General features: G+C 43.3%; 1 protein-coding gene across 1 annotated transcript; it reads left to right on the top strand.

Annotated features, from left to right (window-relative positions):
* The first annotated feature begins 8,527 nt into the window (after positions 1 to 8,527).
* On the top strand, positions 8,528 to 8,984 carry LOC140528663 (large ribosomal subunit protein uL24-like). Its single transcript, XM_072646729.1, has one exon. The coding sequence runs from the start codon at positions 8,556 to 8,558 to the stop codon at positions 8,982 to 8,984; it is 429 nt and encodes a 142-aa protein (XP_072502830.1). The 5' UTR covers positions 8,528 to 8,555.
* The last annotated feature ends 13,253 nt before the right edge of the window (positions 8,985 to 22,237 follow it).

The following is a 22,237-nucleotide window of genomic DNA, read 5'->3' as shown; positions in this document are numbered from 1 at the left end:
CCTCCCAAGGTCCCCATTCCAACTTAGTTCCTCCTTAGTGAGAATCAGTTCCATAATAAAAATTCCTTTTTTGGTTCTTCCATCTTTTGAAGTCTGACCATGAGGAACTTCAGTGTACCCATGGGGTCAAGAGCATTGTTCCACTCTTTGTTCTCTACTCAATCATGGTTTCGACCTTGTTTAGTCCTGGAGGAGCCTACTTTAATGAGTGGCTTAGACTTCTTTTTCTTATACTCACTCTCCACTCCCTTTGGAAATATTTTGCTTAAGGTTACCTCTAAGGTCTTCCCAAAAAAGGAAAGCAAAAGGGCATCCAATATGAATCGGATAACATAAAGTTAATTTATTCCTATAAACAAATGTTAAAAATAAAGTCTCACAAACATATATATCAATAGAACAAGAGTAACTTAACCTTTAATTACTGTTACAGTCTAAAGAAAGACTGATTCTTAAACCTTATCAGAAGCCAAAGCAGTTTGCAGGCTTATTGATTGATTAGGCATTTTGCATTTTATCTTAGCCTTCCCCTCTCTATCCCAACTCAAACTTCCTCTCAACATTGAACTTAGATGCTTCCACAAGCAAATTTTCGTGCATCTGCAGCAACCAACTGCTCCTTTCTTTGACCTTTCTGTCTCTCAAGGTCACCTCCAAGCCTGAACATGGCCACTTCAAGCACCAGTTTTGGTCACCTATTCATGAAAGGAAAGACAAAGAAGAAAAAACCAGCAGGATCTGCAACCCATGCTTGCCTAATTGAGATCATGATCCACGTGGAAGCAGTGTTCCTATAAGAGAATGTGTATTGCCCATCCCTCCACTCTAGACAGAAGAAAGTTTCATAGAAAAGAGAAAGCTTAATCTGAGGCTGTCTTTACTTAAATGATGAAATATCTGCCTCCTTGCTCCTCTCATATGGCAGGGGGAAACCAAGGAAACACTCAGAGTTTACCACATCATATTGAAATGTAAAATTCTTTCAGCATGGGGTCACAACATGGACAGAAGTTTCCCAGGTCAACCAGAAAGGGCAGCTCTGAGCATGTTCCATGGTGTGATTGGCCCCCAATATACAAGAATGAATTATCATTGAGTCAAGCCAATAAGTCATTTTCTCTGATATGGCAGGGAGGGGGGCAGAGAAGAGGGAAGGAAGGGAAGAAGAAAAGCAGGGAGAGAGAGAGAAAAAGAAGAAAGAGGAGGAGAAGAAGATGATGATCATAATCATGGCTCTGGACCATGATCACTTTTCTGAGTGCCTCATTGAGGTCCCTTGGAGAACTGGAAATTAGAGGACAGTATGATTCTGTGGGGAAAACACTAGAATTAGAGTGGAAAGAACTGAGGTCAAAGCCTGATTATGTATGACCTTGGGCAAGTCACTTATCCTAATAATAATATTAGCTGATATTTCTCTAGCACTTTGACCTTTGCCAATTGCTTTTCATACATTATCTCATTTGAGCTTCACAACAACCCTGTGCAGGAGGTTCTATTATTGCCCTTATTTTACTACTGAGGAAATTGGGTCTTAGAATGGTTATGTGACTTGCACATGGCCATAGAACTAAGTATCCGAGATAGGATTTGAACCCAGGTCCTCCCTGACTCCAAGTTCTAAATGTCTTCTCCTACATCACATTGTCACTCTGAGGCTTGGGACAAGGAGCAGTGTGAGATGTTCTATGTCCCCTTCTCCCCCAAGAGAGATGTTTGTCTCTCCAACCATGAAAACAGACAGAGATTTAAGGTTACTCAAAAGAAACTAGTTGGAAGATACCCTCAAGGATCCAGTTCCAGTTCTGGGCTAGAGATATCAGTTTCCTGGATCACCAGTTCTTCCTCTCAGAGCAAGTTCCAATCATCTACCTTGGGCCCAAGGGCTTTTTCAAGGAGTGAAATTATCCAGTCTCTTGACCCTTCCTGGCCCCTAAGCCATCTCAGTTTCCTGAATTTAGGGAGCTATAGTGCCCAAAACCCTACTATCTGTCTTCATACTAATGCCACCAGTTCTGGGTGCCATTTTCCATTTTTCATAAATACTAGACCAGTGTTGGGGTGTAAGCTCAGTTCTCACATGAACGGCCTTGGGTCAGGTAAAGGTGAGGGCTTCTAAACCGCCAAACTCTCACAAGGCCCCCCAGGGAACAGCTGGGAATTGAGGAGTAAGACACGAGCTATCTCATTTTTCCACCTCTTCTCAGTGGAAACTTGCTGGGGAGAGCATCCCACCCTTGAGATTGGTCCGTTGTCTGAGCACATCAGTTGTTAATTGGCTAAGGGGCTGCGAGCATGCACGGTGTCCACAAGTGAACTATGTGGCTGGGAGAGCTTAAATGGGAACAGGAAAGCCTGAGGGTCCCTTTTTCCTTGCTCCTCAGGAGGGAGAAGGGAGCTCCCTCGCGGGGCTCCTGCGGGGAGCACTAGCCCTGCATATTGAGAGGGGGTGTGGTTCCTTTTTCCTCGGGAAGAACTCGCCCTGTATGCTGACATGTAGCTAAGATCCGGAATAAAGCCTACACTTCTGTTTCACTCTGGAGGTCTCTTCTCTCATTCGTTTATCCGGCTGGCCACCAAAGACCTGGAGATAGATAAGATGACCCAGGCAGCCCACAGCAATTAGGCTAGGACAGGCCAGAATAAAGTAACTAAAAATGTGTACAAAAGAGATCTACCTAGTTCCAGATAGAGGGTTTAAATTTCTTTTCTGTTTTTACTTAATTAATCATTTATTTATTTTAACATTCTTTTTTAAATTTTCAGCTCCAAATTATCTTGTTCTCTCCAGCCTCTCCCCCACTCATTGAGAAAAAGCAACATGATAAGAATTGTATATGTGAAATCATGCAAAACATATTTGCATATCAGCCATGTCACAAAGAAAAAGAAAAAAGTGAAAAATTATATTTCAGTTTGTACTCAGAGTTCATCAGTTCTTTCTCCATAGGTGGATAGAATTTTCATCATGTGTCCTTTGAAATTGTCTTGGATCATTGTATTGTGGAGAAGAGCTCAGTCTTTCACAGTTGATGGCAGTTACAATTTTGCTGTTACTATGTACAAAGCTGTCCTGCGTCTGCTCACTTTACTTTGAATCAGTTCATATAGGTCTTCCTGGAATTTTCTGAAAGCATCCTGCTTGTCATTTCTTACAGCACAGTAGTATCCCATCACAATCATCTGCTATAACTTGTTCAGCCATTCCCCAGTTGATGGACATCCCCTCAATGTCCAATTCTTTGCCACCACAAAAAGAGCTGCCACAGATTTTTTTTAACAAACAGGTTCTTTTACATTTTCTTTGATTTCTTTGAGATACAGATACAAAGGGTATAGGCAGTTCTGTAGTTCCAAATTGTTCTCCACTATAGTTAGACTAGTTCACAACTCCACCAACAATGCATTAGTGTCTCTTTTTCCACATCAAGGGGCATCACTTTCTAGACTGTCCTAGACTACAGCTCCCTCAGACCTAGCCTGAACATGCTGATTCTCCTTGGGTTGAGAGGGACTCTGTTTTATTCACAGTGACAGGTAAAAATGACATCAGTGGTGTTTCTTTTCAGAGCACACCTAGGTATGCTTAAATGTTTAACAATCAACTCTTTTTTACAGATGTACCTGTGACATAGTTTTAAGATAATTTACATTATTAACATTTCTCCATCACTTTCTTAAGTCTACAGAATCCACAAAACAATAAATGAAGCCCTCACTTATAGTATTTGCTAATTTCTGAAGTATAAATATTCACACTAAAAATTTAACAACAGACTCTCCTATTTGAGCATAGCTCTAAAATACACTGGAAAAAAATGAGATTCATCATCCCAGTGTCGTTGGTTAAGGGGTTTTTGATCTGTTCTTCCACCTCTAAGTTCATTTTCAGCTGTTCAATTCTACAGGCATTTTTATGCTGACCAATTTAATTCATTTTAATTTGATGCATATTTATTAAACTCCTATTAAATACTAGACACAGTGTAGGTACTGGAGATACAAGGACTAAAACTGAAACAAATCCCTGAAGAAACTTAGAGATGGAATCAACAAGAATCTTTACCCACCCCTAGATGCAAATTTTGAAGTGGGAAAAGAAAAGATCATTGCATCATTCCTAGTTCATTCAATTCAATTCAAGCCAATCCCCTTATAAATCTGATCATCTTATCAAGTTCCTTTAGGATCCTATCTGTCACATAGCTTATGAGCTATGTCCTTCCCAGCTTTATATCATCTGCTAACACAAGAAGGATGCTACTTGTGCCTTCATCCAAGTCACTGTAAAAAAAAAAAAAATGCTGGACAGGTCAGGACCAAGGACAAGATCCTGTGGCATTTGGTCATAGTGTAGTGGGAGAAATCAGAATCAGAGAGCTTGAGTTTGAATTGCCCCTCTGCCACCTAGCTAACTAACTGCCACCTAACTACTAACTGTGTGACTTCAAAGAAATCATTTCATTTCCCTGGGCTTCCTTCGGTTTCCTCATATTTTTTTTGAATGAAGGTTATTGTACTAGATGACCTCTAAAGTCCCTCGTAGCTCTAGACCTTTGATCCTCTGATTAAAGAGTGGATATGGTGGACATCTGGAAAGTTCTCCCAGATCCTCCACTTAAGAAGGGTTCTCAAGGTGGTCATCTCATCCTTTCCCACTGGGCTGCTCTCCTGGACTTCATAATCTCCAGAAACTCATCATCCTGTAAGATGACATCACTCTGAACCTCATACCTCCTCAGTACCCCCCTGCCTCTGGTGCCCCTTCCCTCCTGATTAGAAAAGGTGGAGGGCAGGTATCTGAGGGTGCCCAGGGCAGCCATCTCCTCATTCCTCACCCAGATTCATCATGCCCCAGCCCTGGACTCCCATCTTCTTTTCATATATCTTCTTCCATTAGATTGTGAGTCCCTTGAAGCCAGGGACTGTCTTTTGTCTTTCTTTGTCTCCTTAATATTTAGCATCATGCCTATAGTAGAGACTTAACATTTATTGACTGACAGACTGTGACCTTCCACCAGGTTGACATGAATTCATTAATTCCTACTTTGATTCTAGTTATTCATTCAGCCAGTTCCAAGCCAATGGAGAGGAGAAAGGCAGTATTGTGTAGTAGGGAGAGCATGAGATTTGGAGACAGAGGAATTGCATTCAAAGCCTAGTTTTGCTGCTTACAGTCTATATGACCTAATGCAAGTCACCTCTCTAGGTTCCAGCTTCCTTTTCAGTAAAATGAAAGGGTTGGACAGGATGATCACTATGGTCCCTTCAAGTTCTAAATTTGTTCCTAATATGTGTGATTGTCTGGATCTGGATCAACAGTCATGACCCTAAGGCAGAGGACTGTCAATCAATCATCCAGCATTCTATCACTCTCCACTGTAACCTGGGCTTTTGATCTAGTTTCTTGTTGTTCTATCACTCCAGTCACATCCAATTCTTCATGACCCCATTTGGGGTTTTCTTGGTAAAGATTCTAGAATGGTTTGCCATTTCCTTCTCTTGCTCACTTTACAGATGAGGGAACTGAGGCAAACAGGGTTAAATGACTTGCCCTGAATCACAGCTAATCAGTGTCTAAGGCCAGATTTGAACTCAGGTATTCCTGACTCCATACCCACTGCCCTAGCTACCCTTTGATATAGAAGTCTGTATCAACCATGCCATATATGGCCCTGCCTTGGCTAACTAATCACACCCCTTGCTTGTCAAACCCAACACAATCTTTTAGGAACCACCACAACTCAAGGTCCCAGTTGAGTAGCTGAATCATTGGTTTAAATAGATTAGATAAAAGGAGAATGAATAAAACTTTTGAAGTTAGATACTTCCACAAAATGCCCTCAGTTCCAGCCTCCCAGGTTAAAAATATCTTCTCAGGCTAGATTTCAGTTCCTCCCTCTTTGACCTCCGGGACAAAACACTGAAGCAAGAAGGAGATGCCCTAGAAGATAATCTCTGTTAGGCCTTCTTGTCTCTCCCTCAAAATAGGAGTGGCACGCAGGAAATTGACTCATGAGAAGTTGTCTACAGCAGGATTAGAGTCCCAGCTGTCTGGAAGGAGAAGAGGAAAAGGTCTCTGGCTGGCTTTGATTGACTAGTTCACACAACTGTTTGGCCTTGAAGCACTGCTTCACTGGAAAGATCAAAGTTCAGTTAATATAGCCAAGGAGGCTGCATTAATTGTGCCATGGTCATGTCCATCCACAATTATCTCTCTAAGTCCCTGCCCTGTCTGCATCCCAACATTGAGCACCGTGTCTGTATCTATCTGATGTTAGCCCTCCAAGTGGTAAACATTTCATGAGGCTAAAGGGTCTATTGGGACATCAGAGCCCTGGCAGGAGGTGAGGATGCCCTTCCAATAAATAAGTTCAGGTCTACTGCAGCAAGGAAAGTCAGGAGGCTGATGGTCTAGGGTTTGGTTGTACTCTTTATGCCTGGGTAGTTCCCCATTTCCCCCCAAAAAAAGGCCTATGAAAAGTCTCCCCTGGGTGCAGGGAGAAAGGAGTGTGTCTAGCAGGTAGATGCCAGAGAAGAGAGTTGTCTCAGGAGGAAGAGATGGCTACCACTTCACCACTCCTGCTGATCCCCTGCATGGTATGTTCATCCTCTTCCATGTTGAATTCCTTGGGCAGAAAATGTTGCTTCACACTCCTTTATCACCGTCCTTTGGGTCTATTTTCTTGGTTAACTCTGGTTAGATTCTTGAACTCATGTCACAGAATCATAGAATTTAGAGATGGAAGGAACCCTGGAAATCAGATTGGACCACACTATGCTGTCTTTTCCCAGAAGGGTTCTTTCTCTCATATCCTATTAATTGCCCCTAATCACCAGCATATCTCAGTCCTGCCACACCCTCAGCATGACTTTTAGACTTTAGGAAAAGCTCAAGGTTATATCTATTCCATAAGACTAGAACTTCCCAAATGCAGAGGTCACATCTCCCCCAATTAGACCACCTGACTTCCAAGGGCCCTAAACCACTAAAAACCATATCTTCAAGGCCAGGACACTCTCCAAAACCATTTTTTCTCCCAACTCCAGAACATAGATCATCCCCAATGACAACTTCTACAGGCTCCCAAAGGTAAGATTTAGGTCTGAGGTTTTGACAGGCAGTACTGCCATCAACCTCAAATCAAAAATAAAATCAGTTTGGTGGTGGAAGAAAGTAAATGGTATTACTAGAAAATAATTATCACCACAAACTCTTTTCCATCTCTCCCTTTCATCTTCCCTTTTCCTTTTCTTTTCAAACTGCTGGGATTGCTCATCTTTCTTGGAATCAGCAAAGAACAGAGAGGAGAAATGGAAACTAAGGAGGCCCTGACCCTACCTCTTCTCAGCCTTTCTACTGGGTCATAGGGTAGGGACAGAAAAATAGCCTAGAGTCAAGGCCAAATCCTGAAGTCAGCAAAGTAAGATTTTTAGTTCCCCAAGTCATTTCTGAGAGTTCACTGACAAAAAAAAAATGACTCCACCAACCTGGATATGCTCTCCCTAGCTAGTCATTCAACCTCATCTTTTCTCTACGCTCTATGTCTCTACTGAAAGCCCAGTCTGGTTTTCCCTCCCTTAGGGTCCACATCTGGTTCATTCTGGGATGATAATTACTCTTCTGATAGACTCAGCTAGACTTTTGTACTAATAAGAGAAGGCTAGGGGAGATACACCCCAACCCCAGAGCCCTGTCCACTACAGAGTTATCACATGTTCTCCAAACCTTGCTAATTCAAGTTTGTGCCTCTAAGGACAGGTGCTACATATAATCCAGAAATTGGGAGAGGGGTGTTATATAGGTTATGGAAATGACAGAAAGAGATGGTTTTTGGTGCAGGATACTTCTTACATCATAACCTATAGATGTTGTTTCTCCCCTGACATTCTATTGGTGGTGATTGTAATAATTTTATTGATGTTTTGTTTTTACATTACCTCATTTCAGCATATATCCCTGCATCTCCTCCATCAGTCAATTGGTCATCAAGCATTTATTAAGCAGTTACTATGTACCAGGCATTGTATTCGGCATTGAGGATAAAAGGAATATAGGGGAGGAAGCAGTCCCTGTCTCAAAGAACTCTAACAGAGTAGATAACAACTACGTACAAACAAGATGTATATTGGAAAAACTGGAAATGAGCAACTGAGAGACCAACACTAGTGGGGAGGAAGGAAAAGCTTCTTGTAGAATGGGGGGTTTTAGTTGGTTCTTGAAGGGAGTCAAGAGATGGTAAAGAGAAGAGAGAGCATTTCAAGTATCGGGGGCATTCAGAGAAATGCCCCGAAATTCGAAGACAGTCTTATTCAAGGGACAGAAGGGAGGTCAATGTAATGTTACTGGATCACACAGTATGTGGGAGTAAAAGATAAGACTGGAAATGTCAGAATGGGATAAAGAGGTTTTTGAAAGCCAAATAGTTGATTTTATATTTGACATTGAAGTGGAGATTATTGAGTAGTAGGGTGATGTGGTCATACCTGCACTTTAAGAAGGTCAGTTTGAGGGGTAGTGCACGTGTCCCTTTTCAGGTGGTCCCCTTGCCAAAATGAAGTTTAACCCATTCACGACCTCGGATCAAAGCAAGAACCACAAAAGACACTTCAACATCCCCTTACACATCCAGCTCAAGATCATGTCGTCCCCACTCTCCAAGGAGCTGAGACAGAAATACAATGCCAGTTCAATGCCCAACCAGAAAGATAATGAGGTCCAGGTGGTTCATGGACACTGCAAAGGTCAGCAAATTGGCAAGGTAGTCCAGGTTTACCCAAAGAAATATGTCATCTACATTGAGCATGTGCAACATGAAAAAACTAATGGCACAACCGTCCGTGGGGGAATTCACCCTAATAAAGTAGTTATCACCAGATTAAAACTGGATAAAGATTACAAAAAGATTCTTGAGCATAAATCCAAATCCCAAGGAAAGAAGGGCAAATATAAAGAAGAAACCACTGAAAAGACTCAAGAATAAAATGGTCTGTTGTACAGTTGTAATTAGAAATAAAAATTAGGCATAAAAAAATCAGTTTGAGAGCTGAGTGGAGGAAGGACTGGAGTGGAGAGACACTTGAGGCAGGCTGACCTCAAAGCAGCCATTGCAATAGTCCAAGCCTGAGGTGATAAGGACATCTAGGAGATGCCATAGCTCACAGAGCACCAGACCTGGTGTCAGGAAGGCTCATCTTCATGAGTTCAAATGCAGCCTCAGATACTATGACCCTGGGCAAGTCACTTAATCCTGTTTGCCTCAGTTTCCTCATCTATAAAAAGTAAGCTGGAGATCTATTATAAATGAACTTTTCAAGAAGGTTAGCCCCCAAAAAGAAAAAGAGATATGGAACTATACTTAGCTTTGATAGACAGATCAAGTGAGAGTTCTTTGAAAATGGAGGAGACATGGGCATGTTTGTAGGCACTAGGGAAGCAGTCAGTAGTCAGGAAGAGACTAAAGGTATTAACGAGAAAGCAGAGATGATAGAAGGGGCAGTCTGTTAGAGAAGACGGGATAGAACCAGACAAGTCATGTATGTAGATGGGTTTCCTCTGGCAAGGAGAAGGGTTACTTCTTCATATGAGATGGAAGTAAAGGAGATAGTTGGAGAAGGCACATGAATGATGGGAGATGAGGAGGGAGAAAGAGAGAGCTCTTGTCAAATGGCCTCAGTTTTTTCAGTGAAATATGAGGCAAAGTTCTCAGCTGGGAGAGGAAGTCATTGGAGGTTTGGTAAGGGATGAAAAAGTCACTGTGGTAGGTAGGAACCCACCACAATGTCGTGAATTGTAGTGTTCACAATTCACAATTGTAGCAAATTGATCAGGCAGATATAAAAGAATTGTCTCATCACCCTGAGAGCCCAGTGTAGATTATGTAACATAAATTTGTAATGGACATGATCAAGACAGTCTCATGATTTCCTGCAGCTCCATTTAGCAGAGTGAGTAGGAGTGAAGGCAGCAGAAGGTAGGAGAAATCCAAAGCTGAGGCTTAGCAGGGCAAAATCAGTGACGAAGGGGCATAGGACTAGAGAGAAGAGGATAGTGTCAAATTGAACCAGTTCACCAAGTTGTCAAATGGGGAAGGAAAAAGAGCGTGATCAGTGCAGGGGTGATAGCCTGGGAAAAACTGTGGGGTGAAAGGATTGGAGGTGATGGTGAACGTGAAAGGCTTTGGGATTTCATGGCAGAGGGAGAAGGGGAATGACAATAGACTGGGATCACATGAGGGAATTTCCCAGTTTATGAACATGGAAGGGGAGCATTTGTGAGAGATGGCAGGATTGTGGGTATTTTGTCTTTCCCCAGAAACTCATCCCTTGTAACAAATAATAACAAAGAGAGAGAAAATAGCAGTTCAGCAAAAGCAACCAAAACACCAACTGAGTATCACATATACTTCCTTAGTCCCCACCTCCCCATCCCCAACCCCAAATGATGCCCCTGTTTTTTATTACACAAGCTACCCGGAACATCCAGTTAATTTGGCCTCACCTAGGAAGCCTTAGGAGGAACATGGCTTGGAGGAAACAATTTGGAAAAATGTCATCCTCATTCATCCCCATCAGTGTCAGTCTGGAGACTGGGAAGAGGGAGGAACTCTCTTTGGAACATAAGACTGAGACATAGAAGGGACCATAAAGGCCGTAGAATCCAACGACCTCATTTTACAGAGGAGGAAAGTCAGGCCAAAAGAGAGAGAATAACTTGTCCAAGGTCAAATGAGAAATAAGTAGGAGCCAAGTTAGTTCCTCTGATTCCAAATCCAGTGTTCTTTCCACATAATGTAACCTCAGTATCAATGCTAAGATGCTGAATGCTTTACCAAGAAGCTCCCTTTGGAATCAATTATCATATTAGATATAGATAAATAGATAGATAGATAGATAGAAGGATAGATGGATGGATGGATGGATGGATACATGAATGAAAGGGTAAATAAATTAATAATAAATGAGAAAATAATCAAAGTAATGAATGACATTTTTTTAAAAGAAAGAAATCCTTGCTCTCCATGGAAGATAAATTTTGTCATCAAATATCAACACTTACAGAGACCTTGGAAATCATCCAGCCCAGATATTCTTACCCTTTTTTGTATCTTGGACTCTTTGGCAGTCTGTGGAAGCTTTTAAAGTCCTTCTCAGAACAATATTTTTAAATGCATAAAATAAAATATGCAGGATGACAAAGGAAATCCACTGTAGTATATTGAAATACAACTGTCCATGACTAATGTGAAAATGTGTTTAATAGGAATATATGTGTAGAGTCTATATCAGATTGCATGGGGAGGAAGGGGAGACAATGTAAAACTTACAGAAGTGAATGTTGAAAGTTAAAAATAAATGAATTAACTAAAAAAATGAAATAAAAATAAGAAATATAGTTGTCAAAATGTTTTTTAAATGGACCCCAGATTAAGAAACCTTGATGTATGCTAATCTGAGTATTTTATAAATGAGGAAACTTAGGCAAGAGAGAGGAAGGGTTTGCCCACATGTGAAGGAAAGCTCTTATCAATTCAGCTACATCAGCATCCCCTCTGTTCCGGCCTCCCCAGTTCTAAGTTGCCATCCTTTGATCTGCCCTCACTTCACCCCCACTGTCCAGGGAAATGAAACACCCTCCTTACCCAGCTTCTCAGGGCCCTCTGCTCCACCCCCATCCAATTTGTCTTTCTTCTCTGAGGCCGGTCTAGTGAAATTTGATACCTATAAAGGTAAACTTTTCAAGAAAACTAAGAGAGAAAATAAAATAAAACTCAGAAGTTTAGGCAAGACCAGAGCAGACAGAGCCCTTGATCTGGGGCATACAGTCTAGCTACAAATATCCTTGGCCACCAAAGATCTGAGGTTTTGAGCCCCTGATTCTATCTTTCCCTTCATTCGTTGGCTAGCATCCATGCTAACAATGGAATTCACCATAGGATACCCCTCCAGAAAAAGTAAAAAATAGGCCTGGATTTGGCTAGTCTATGAGGATGTTAGACAAAACTCGTGGGCTCTCATTTGTTCAGGCTGGTGTTGTTTAATCATTGTCAGTCATATCCAACATTTCATGACCCCTTTTGGGGTTTTCTTGGCACAGTTACTGGAGCGGTTTGCCATTTCCTTCTCCAACTCATTTTACAATGAGGAAACTGAGGCAATCAAAGTTAAATGACTTGTCCAGGTTCACACAGCTACGAAGTGAGTGAGGCTGAATTTAAACTTGAGTTTTCCTGACTCCAGGCTCAGAGCTCTATCCACTGTGCTACCTAGCTACCTAGGTATGGGAGCAAGAACTAGTAGAATTCTCAGCCCTTTCCAGAAACTGCTTTCTGATTATGGACTCCCTAAATGAGGAAGAAACGTCCTCATTTCAGGGGCATCTAGATAGTGCAGTGGATACTAAATAGTGTTGGAAAGAACTAAGCTTGAATCCTGCCTCAGACACTAGCTAGGTGACCCTAGGCAAGTCAATTTACTTCTCATTTGTAAAAGGTGATAATAATAATACCTATATCCCAGGGTTGTTGGGAGGATCAAATGAAATATTTGTGAAGCATTCTGCTGACCTTAATCATTGCTAGATATAATTATCAAAGATTCCTCTACTGGGCTGACCCCATCTTTCCTGGGAGTCTCTATAACTCCTTTCCCTGGATCCTACCATGTTCCTGAGCCCATTTTCTGTCAGGGCGAATGGACCTAAGTATATTCATTACGTAGATGATAAGGTTGATCGTTTCCCTTCACCTTAGAATTTCAGACTTACAGAATTAGAGGCTTAGAAGGGACCCAACCTGGAAAGGAATCTTCCCTATATCTGGCTGTCTCTATCACTCTGTCTCTGTGTCTGTCTCTGTGTCTCTGTGTCTGTCTCTCTCTCTGTCTCTGTCTGTCTGTCTGTCTATCTGCCTCTCTCTCTCTGTCTCTGTCTCTCTGTCTCTCTCTCTGTCTCTCTCTCTGTCTCTCTCTCTCTCTCTCTCTCTCTCTCTCTCTCTCTCTCTCTCTCTCTCTCTCTCTCTTAGTTGGGCTGAATTACCTCACTCCCAGTGGGCAAATTCATTCATTCTGTGTATTGCCTGACATACTCTCACTTGTATTCTTTCTCTGTTTGCTATATGTTTGGGTAAATCGCTGCTTGCAATACACTCATTATGGAAATGGTATCTGGTAGGAAGGGGTTTGAACTTTGGATACATAGCTTGGGATGCTCCTTCTTCATTAAGAAGCAATGATCACAGCTTGAAGCTAAAAACTTACTTCCCCTAAACAAGGTGCCCGGTGGGGAGAATGCAGGCCCTGGAATAAGGAAGACTGGAATTCCAATCAAACCTCAGACACTTACTAGTCATGTAACTCTGGGCAACTCACTTAACTCTGTTTGCCTCAATTTCCTCATCTGTAAAATGGGACACTAATAGTTTTATAAGGATCCAGTGAGATAATAAGTGTAAAGCACTCAGCAGAGTTCCTGGCACAGAGTAAGCGCTATATAAAAGTTGGCTATCAATATTTAACAATGGCCATCATAGTATCGTTATCACATCAACATTTAAAGGAGCAGATAGATTTAATTCTGACCCAGTACCCCCTTTCCCCGAGGAGAACGAGAAGCCAGCCTCTGGCTCCAACTTCCTACTTCCTCTCTCAGCAGAATTCAAAGTCTCCCTTGGAGAAGGGGGGGGGAAGGGGAGGAGATTCTAGAGAGGTTTATTTTCCCTTCCTTGTGAGTCACGCCTAGACAGACCCATGGACACACATGACCTACACAGGAAAAACAAAGCAGTGTACATATACATATGCACACACATATGTGGACATGGAAAGTGGTTCTGCTTCTGGTTGAAGACCCCCCAAAAAGTGGGAACTGATCACCTCTCAAGGAAGCCAATTTCACTTTGCTACTGTTCAGTCATTTTCGTCATATCTGACTCTTTGCCACTCCGTTTGGGGTTTTCTTGGCTGAGATACTGGAGTCCTTCTCCAGCTCTTTTTACAAATGAGGAAGCTAAGGCAAACAGAGTTAAGTGACTCTCCCAGGGTCACACAGCTACTAAGTGTCTGAGGCCAGATTTGAACTTAGGAAGATGAGCCTTCCTGACTTCAAGTCCAGCACTCTATAGAGCCACCTAATTAGTTATCCAAAAGCAGAATTACTCCTTTTTGCAAACTACATGGCAGCCCATCTGGCCTATTTTCTGAGGCCCCTGTTCCATCTCTGGACACCAGGCCTTGGCCCAGGGGACATGACCTTCATGCCTGGAATGCACTCCCCCTCACCTTCACCTCAATCTTGAAAGAGATCAACTCAGATGCCACCGTATACAAGAAAACTGTCTTCTATCCCCTTTGCATTTATTACACATTGAATTTTCTGTGTAGTTTTAGTTTCCTTTCAACAGAATACAAATACCTGGAAATCAAGGGATGTTTTTCTATGGCCCATGTATCCTTAGCACCTAGCACACAGTAGGCATATGATAAACGCTTGTCAAACTAATGAATGGATATGCTTGTGGAAAAGAGAGTGTCCTCCGTATATCACAACTTCAGGCAAAGGCCAGAGGGTCACTTCTCAGGAATGCTGGAGAAGGGATTCTTGCTCAGGTACAGATCTGACTCCAGGAACTGTGAGGTCCTGAGATTCTGTGGTGCAGTGTCCCACCCTGGCCTCTGGCTCCAGGCTCTGTCCACATGGAAGGTGCAGAGATTCCGGCCGCCTCCAGGGGGTGCTGCCATCCCACGCCATCCTTCCAGTCTATCTGGGAAGCGGGATAAGAGAAGAGGTGGGATTGAAGTGGTTGTGAGAGAAGGGGAGAAGGAGGGAGGGGAGCTGTGTCCTGACTTCTCGAGAAACTCTGGAGACTTGGGGGCCCAGGGCTTTCACAGGGAAGAAGACTGGTTTTAGAAAGTGAGGAGAGGACATAGTATTGACTGCTCCCAGAATTCTTTTTAATGCTGGAGCTGAAATTTGGGGAGAGGGAAGCCTTGAGTCCTGCTAGGTGAGAGGCAACCATAGGGAGGGACCTCCGAACTCATCTGAGGAGGATAAGATGGCACAGGGTGCTGGAGGAGGGTGGTAGATTAACACCATAGATCTAGAGCTAGAAAAGACCCTAACCATCCTACCTAGTCCAGTCCTACCTTCCCTGTCACCACCAACCGCAGCGGCATCCTGTAGGCAGGTAGGACCAAGAGCCCCAGGAGCAGCAACACCAACCAGACCACCATTATGGCTTCCCGCCCAGCCCCCATATCATCCTGGTAGAGATGGGGGTGAGGCATCCCTCCCAACTGTACCCATAAAGCAGGCAAACCAGCTTAGCTGAAGCATCAAGACACCCAGGTACCAGGCAGCAGATGCCAGTCATATCAACCTCCCCCACCTCTACTCAGAACTCAGAGATAAAGGACATATGAAGAAAGATGCCATCCGTATCCTGAGAAAGAACTGATAAATAGAAGCATGTATAGACCAATTTTACTTATATGTAGTTGAGTCTAATGGTAGCCATCTCTGGGGCAGGGGAGAAAAAACGGAAATTTACATCATAACTTTGTTATATATTTGGAGGGAATCACAAGTTGTCCATGGTAGATTTGAAATTTCATATTTCATCATCCTTTTTATTGAACTGTGTTATGGAAATGTTTATTTTGTTCCATGAAGTAAAAATAAAATAAATTTGAAGTGGAGATATCCCAGAACCCCGAAGCCAAGAGACATGAGAATACCCAGGCCCTTCTTCCAGCCCACATTCAGAAGCCAACATCCAGGAAGCAAAGGCCTTGAAGGTGATGCCTGGCCTGGCTTCTGTGGGTGCCACAGAGACATCTATTAGCACAGCTACAGAAGATTCAGAAAAGGGCATTCTTGCCACTGAAGTCCTTGGCACGGTCTGGTGGTTCACCATCAGAATCTGCTGGGATTTTGATCAGTGGGAATAACATTGAGGATGATACAAGACCATGTGTTGCCATTCGTCGCATCCTAAGGACCAGAGGACCTCTGATTTGCACCTGAACCCTTCTCTGGGTGTTGTCCCCCTCCATCAGAATGGCAGCTCCCTGAGAACGAAGGCTGTGTCTTCTATTTGCCTCCCTAGCACAGTGCTTTTCATACAGTAAGTACTTAGCAAGTGTTCATCCATTAATGCAGTCACATAGATGAAATGTGGCTTTAACAAGGTCGCACAGCTAGGAAGAGACAGAATCAGGTTTTGAACTCAGACCTTCTGATTCCCAATCCCTTTCCAATCTATTTAGATGATCTCAAAGGTCCCTTCCAATGTTCAAGTCCTATTAGCTGAATTGATTCCTCTGACAACCTCTGGGTTTTAGATTGGATCCAAAAATCCCTGAAACACCCTCATGATGGAAAAATCCCCACACAGTCTTACCACCCTGGGACTCCCTCTCCCCTGCCCTGAGCTGAGGTCAAACCCCACCTCCTCCAGTATTTGAGGAGTGAGCTAGAGTCTCCCCATGTTAAGGAGAGCTGATAGGCATCACCACACTTCTTATCTGGGGAAACCTCCATGCATTCCGGGGGCAGAGACATCTAGTACAGATCACAGAAAGACTTACTTTAGGGTCTTCATCCAAAGGCAGTGGGCCAGGGCTTGGCCAGCCGGTATGTGGGTGCAGCTATGAAGTGGTGTAGTAGAAAGATCATGGGAACTAGGGTAGCAGGTCAGGGAATCAAATTCTGCCTCTATTATTTCTTGTTAGTGTGATCTTGGTCATATCTGGCCTCTGAGAGTCTTAGGCTAGGATCATAGATCTAGAACTGAAAGTCATCTAACCCACCCACCCCCCATCATACAAATGAGAAAACTGAGGAAAAACTCAGGAAAGTTAAGTGACTTCCCCATGGACACACAGTAGGAAGCACCAAAGGTAAGATTTGAATCCACACCCTCTAACTTCAGAACTAGAGCTCTTTCAGTTGTGCCCCTCTGGCTTCACTTGCTTTATCTGTAAAATAAAGGATTGGATAGATGACTTTCTAGGTCACTTTCAGATCTAAATCCTCTGACACACCATATAGATGGGAAAATCCCAAGGCTCCCTCCTGCTCCCCAGTCAGAGTTCTTCCTAAAAAGCTTTATGAGTGAGAAAAAAAAGATGACAGTAGAACATTCTAGGTATTGCTTTAAGATAGAAATAAAGCAGCAGGGTGATCTCTATCTCCTACTGACTGTGTGACTTTAGGGAAACGACTTCACCTCCCTGAGGGATTCAATCTCTCCATCTGCAGAAATGGGGACAAAAGATGCTCCTCTTAGAGATATCATGAGAATACAATAAGATAATATGGAAAATCACAGAGCTAAACAAAGGTAAGCTCAGTCCCCAGGACCAGGATCTAGGCTTGTCAGGACAGCAAGTCATATGAAAAAGCTCTGAGGGTCTTAATGGACTGCAAACTCAATATGCTTCAATAACTAAAAAATAGAGCAACTTTTGGCTACATAGCCAGATGGCCCAATGGATACAGCACTGGATCTGGAGTTAGGAAGAATTGTATTCAAATCCCACCTCACACAGTCACTAGCTGTGTGACCCTGGACGTCACTTTGCACCTCTCTGCCTCAGATTCCTCATGTGTAAAATGGAGATTGTAATAACTAGCACCCACCCCTTATGATTGCTTTGAGGATAAAAAGAGATATTTGTAAAGTACTTTATAAATTTATCTATTATTATTACATTAAGAGAAACATATCACTGAGATTTGGGAAAGTCATAGCATGGCTGTATTGTACCCAGATCAGGCTACAACTAGCCTGAATGGTGTGTTCCAATCTGGGCACCACAGTCTATGAAGGACATTGCTGAGCTGAAGGGCATTCAGCTTTTCTGGAAGTCTTCAAGCGATCACTGAATTGGAACTAGATCTAACCTAAACGGGGCTTGGACAAATTCCATAAGAAATGAGGCAGGCAGGAATGATGAATATGCTGCCTTAGGAGTGTACCCTTCCACAAATACACGTACTATCAATAGGAAGGTCACAACTTAGAACTACAAGTATGGCAGTGAGTCATACGAATTGTTGTTTAGTCATTTTTCAGCCTGTTCAGACTCTTCATGACCTCATCTGGGATTTTCTTGGCAAAGATATTGGAATGGTTTACCATTTCCTTCTCTAGCTCATTTTACAAATGAGGAAACTAAGGCAAACAGAGTTAGGTGCCTTGCCCAGAGTCACACAGCTAGGAAGTGTCTGAGGCTGGATCTGAACACAGGAAAGATGAGTCTTCCTGATCCCAGGTGACTACTGCACCATCTAGCTGCCCCAGGCATATGCATAGTGTAGCTGTTGCTTGTCTTTCATTCTTGAAGAGGACCATGACATCAGGCAGATGATGCCATGACATGCAAGTTATTTGGATTTAAGTGAGGGAGGGCTATGCAAAATATATAGATATAGATAGATGTATGTATGCACACATGTGTGTACATGTACAAAGCTACTCAAGACTCTGGTACAACATGACTCCAATGTTTTTTTATTTATGTAATATCCTCATGATGTATCCACCCTGGACATAGAATCTCTTCTAGGAAGATCATTTAACTAAGCTCCACTGTTACCTTGAATAGTATACCTTTTCCTTCTTCTCAGCATCTCAGCCCCCACCTTCCAGGGGATTCACAGTCCACTCTCTTCTCTGCTGCCAGGGATCACACTCCCTGAGGCTGTTTCCTGTCCTGACTCTCTCCTTCTGTTCTGACTGGATGTGGTGATGGTTATCTTAATTGTAGGGATATCTCCATGGCAGATGGGAGGAGAAGGAGGAGAAAGAAACCTCCTCCCCGGCTGCTGCGGTCTTCTAGTAAAACACACAGTGATCACAGCCCCCACAAACTTGCTCCCAGTTTGAATGTCCCAAGGCTAGCAAACTTTTTAAAGACCACAAGGGACATATTCAATGTTTTGTCAGACAAAAGTAAATAGTCTTTCCAGTTTCATCAGGCAAACATCTTAACACTTTATAAGGGAATAGCTAGTTATAGATAATGCTTTATATTTTAACACATTAAGACTTAATTACCTCAGTCATCTGTTTCTTACTATATTATATCATTTGAGCCGAGGGGTGAGTGGGAGCAGGGATGGGGAGTGAGTGGGCTGAGAAAAGCTTGCTACAGCAATAAATGAAAGAACGAACTAGGGAATGAATGAAAAGGCATTTATTGTTTACTGGGAGCCAGACGCTATGCAAAGAACTGGAAACACAAATAGGAAAACAGACAGCCCATTCCCACAAGGAGCTCCCATTCTAATAAGTTACAAAAGATGGGTTAGCCAGGATGGTGGATTTGGCCTAAAAAGTCTCCAGGATGGTGATTGGAGACACAGATATGGCATTTTCAGAAACCATGGCATGTCTGGTCTTCTTCTCTTAGCTAAAGTCTTTGAAAAAGCCATCTACCCTGGTGCCTCAACTTAATCTCCACTGTCTTCTAAGCCCTCTGAAATTGGTCTTCTGATCAGTTCACCTGAAGTTCTCTCCAAAGTTACCAGCAATTTCAAATTACCAGATCCAATGGCTTCGGTATTCATCCTGCTGACCTCTCTGAAGCCTTTGGCATTATCTATCACACCAGGTTTTCATGACACTGCTCTGATTGCTGCTTCCTTCCCCTCCTACCTGAATAAGCATTCCTTCTCAGTCTCCTTTGCAGGATCTTCATGCATCTCCCACCCACTAACTGTGAGTATATCACAAGATCTCTCGGGGTTCTCTCCTCTTCTGCCAAAGATCTATTCACTTGGTTGGTCTATCTCAACACCTCCAATAGTCATCTGCACAGGGGATTCCCAGCTCTCTGGAGCCAATCCTATTCTCTCTCCCGAGTTGTCAAGCAACTCCTCACTGGACATTTCCTATTAGATTTCCTCTAGACATTTCAAAGTTAACACAGTCCAAAAAGAATGCATTATCTTTCTTCCCAAACCCACACCTCTTCTAAATTTCCTATTATTATCACGAGCACCTCCATCCTTCCAGTTCCCTCGTTCTTTCAAAATTCAGTTCCACTGTTACCTTGAACCAGTCCCACCTCACCTCCACCTCTTGGTGAATTGTCATCTCAGATTGCCTTCCATCTACTTTGTACATACCTCCTAAGTACATATTGTCTCTTCTATTAGAATATAAACTCCTTGACGGCAGGAGCTGTTTTAGCTTTTATATGTTTTGCTTTGTCTTAGAGACCTTCCAGAGATCACAGCTTTCTGATCCCTAGTGATTAACAAAGTTCTTGGCACACAGTAAGGGCTTAATAGACATGTTTTTATACAAGACTAGAGGGAGGTAGTTCAGAGAACAAAGTACATCTAGAGGGAGCCCTGAGTGCTCCAGAGAATTGCCCAGGAAGTTATGCCTCTGGAGGATTTTAAGGGGAAGAAAGAGAAGCTCCACGTCAGCTCCTGGCAACAAAGTCCCATTTGCCCCAAGTTAGTTACAGCTTTGGACTGGTCAAGATATTGTGGTAGGGATCTTGTACAGGTATGACCTCTGTCCAGTTCAGGGATCTTTCTGTTTGTCAAAAAGCTGGGGTCGGGGTGGTCTGACCTAGTTGGTAATGACAGGGGGCCAGTGTCCACCAGTCACACACACCCTCCCTAGGGGGCTTTAAATGTGCCGACTACAGGACTCACTCTCTATTAGTCCCTTTAAAGAGGAAGAATTCTCCAGCCAGATGGAGCTGTTGTCAGCAAAGAGGAAATCTGTAGGGAGGGAGAATGTGGGCCTGAAAGAGGCGGGGGAGGTGGGCTGGGAGGGCGGAGCAGAGGAATTCCTGGAAGGAAGCTTGCACCTCAGGAATCTAATAACTAAACATGATTGCCTGGTAGATGTTGCTGGGGGTTGGGGGAGTGGGTCCCCTCCCTCTTCCAGACAGGAGTTTGGAAGGACAGGATCCAAGGGGTGCAGGCTACTGACTTCCTTCTCCTCACTAGTTTCCCAGGCTTTGTCACTGACCTACTGCCTACAACCTAAGTTGAAATTCATGTGTCCTGTAGCTCATCCACTCCCTTGGGATTTGTCACTTTTCAAGTGACAACTTGATGGTTTATACACAAATGGAAGGGATTTAGAGACCTCTTCTCATCCCCGAGGCATCTATGAGACCCCCCTGGAGACAACAGCCCCATGGTAAAGACATCATAGGAACTGGGGCTGTGTTTTGAGATCATCTAGCCTAATGATCTATGGTGGGTGCCAGGGATAATGGTAGGAGGATGGGAAGACTGGTTGGAGTCAAGTTTCGAATAAAGCTTGAATAAAGGAAAAGTCTTTGTATGTGATCTCATGGGACGATCGTTGACTCTTCCAAGTCTAGATTCCAGTTTAGAACAGAAGGACATGGGGTAGATAGAGGGAGAGAGGGAGGGGGCTCCCAGGGAAGCCATGAAGACAGGGTCCAAGTTCTTACAAATATTTGTGGAGACGAGTAAAATGAGGGCTTGCTTTCTCCCTTCTGTTCCCTCCCTTGTTCAACAGGAAGCCAAGAATTGGAAAGCAGTAGAGTATGGCCTGCCAGAAGATGGTGAGGTCAGTGGGGTGGGAGCCCCTGAGCAGACTGAGTGGGTGGGGACAGGTCAGGTCAGAGGAGACAGAAATAACCTTGAAAGACATGGGTGTATGGTCAAGGGTCAGGAGGGGGAAAGAGTCTCTAGAAGTCATCTTGGCCATCCCTCTGCCCCAGCCCAAAGCCTTCTGATGGCAGGACAATCCCATCTCCTTTTGTTAACTAGGCAAGTTAAGCAAGAGGCAGTTAATGTCTTAGGGCAAAAATCTGACTAAATTGACTGATAGTTTAAGAAATCCTAGCCTACAATGTTCTCCTGTATCTTCCTAGTAGACCCTGGGGGCAGTGGCTATTGACCCCTACCCTCTACCTCCCCATTTAATCCAGGAATTCTATGAAGGAAGGGCTTGTCTATACCACTATATCAGGGATCCTTGGTGGTAAGAACTATGTTCTTCCCTCAATCCGCCCAGGGGCTGGTCCCATACTCTTCTTCAGGCAGGCAGGCTGGACTCACTCAGTGTGAAGGAAGGGAAACTCATGTCCTGGGGGCTGGGTGAATGAGCCACTCCCATTCTCCATCTCTGGATCTGAGGCTGTTAGATCTAAGAACTGTTGCCTTTTTCTCATAAGACTAAGACTGGAGGGTAGCAAGCTAAGAGCAGACCTGAGGAGTTGGGAGTGGGGCATGTGA

Source organism: Notamacropus eugenii, chromosome 1 (assembly GCF_028372415.1).
Source record: "Notamacropus eugenii isolate mMacEug1 chromosome 1, mMacEug1.pri_v2, whole genome shotgun sequence".
In the NCBI taxonomy this organism is placed as follows: Eukaryota; Metazoa; Chordata; class Mammalia; order Diprotodontia; family Macropodidae; genus Notamacropus; species Notamacropus eugenii.
The sequence above is the reverse complement of the archived record's forward strand: the minus strand, read 5'-3'. Positions and strand labels throughout refer to the sequence as shown.

Coding starts and splice junctions, on each gene's coding strand:
- LOC140528663 (XM_072646729.1), top strand. CDS start 8,556: ATGAAGTTTAACCCATTCACGACCTCGGATCAAAGCAAGAACCACAAA.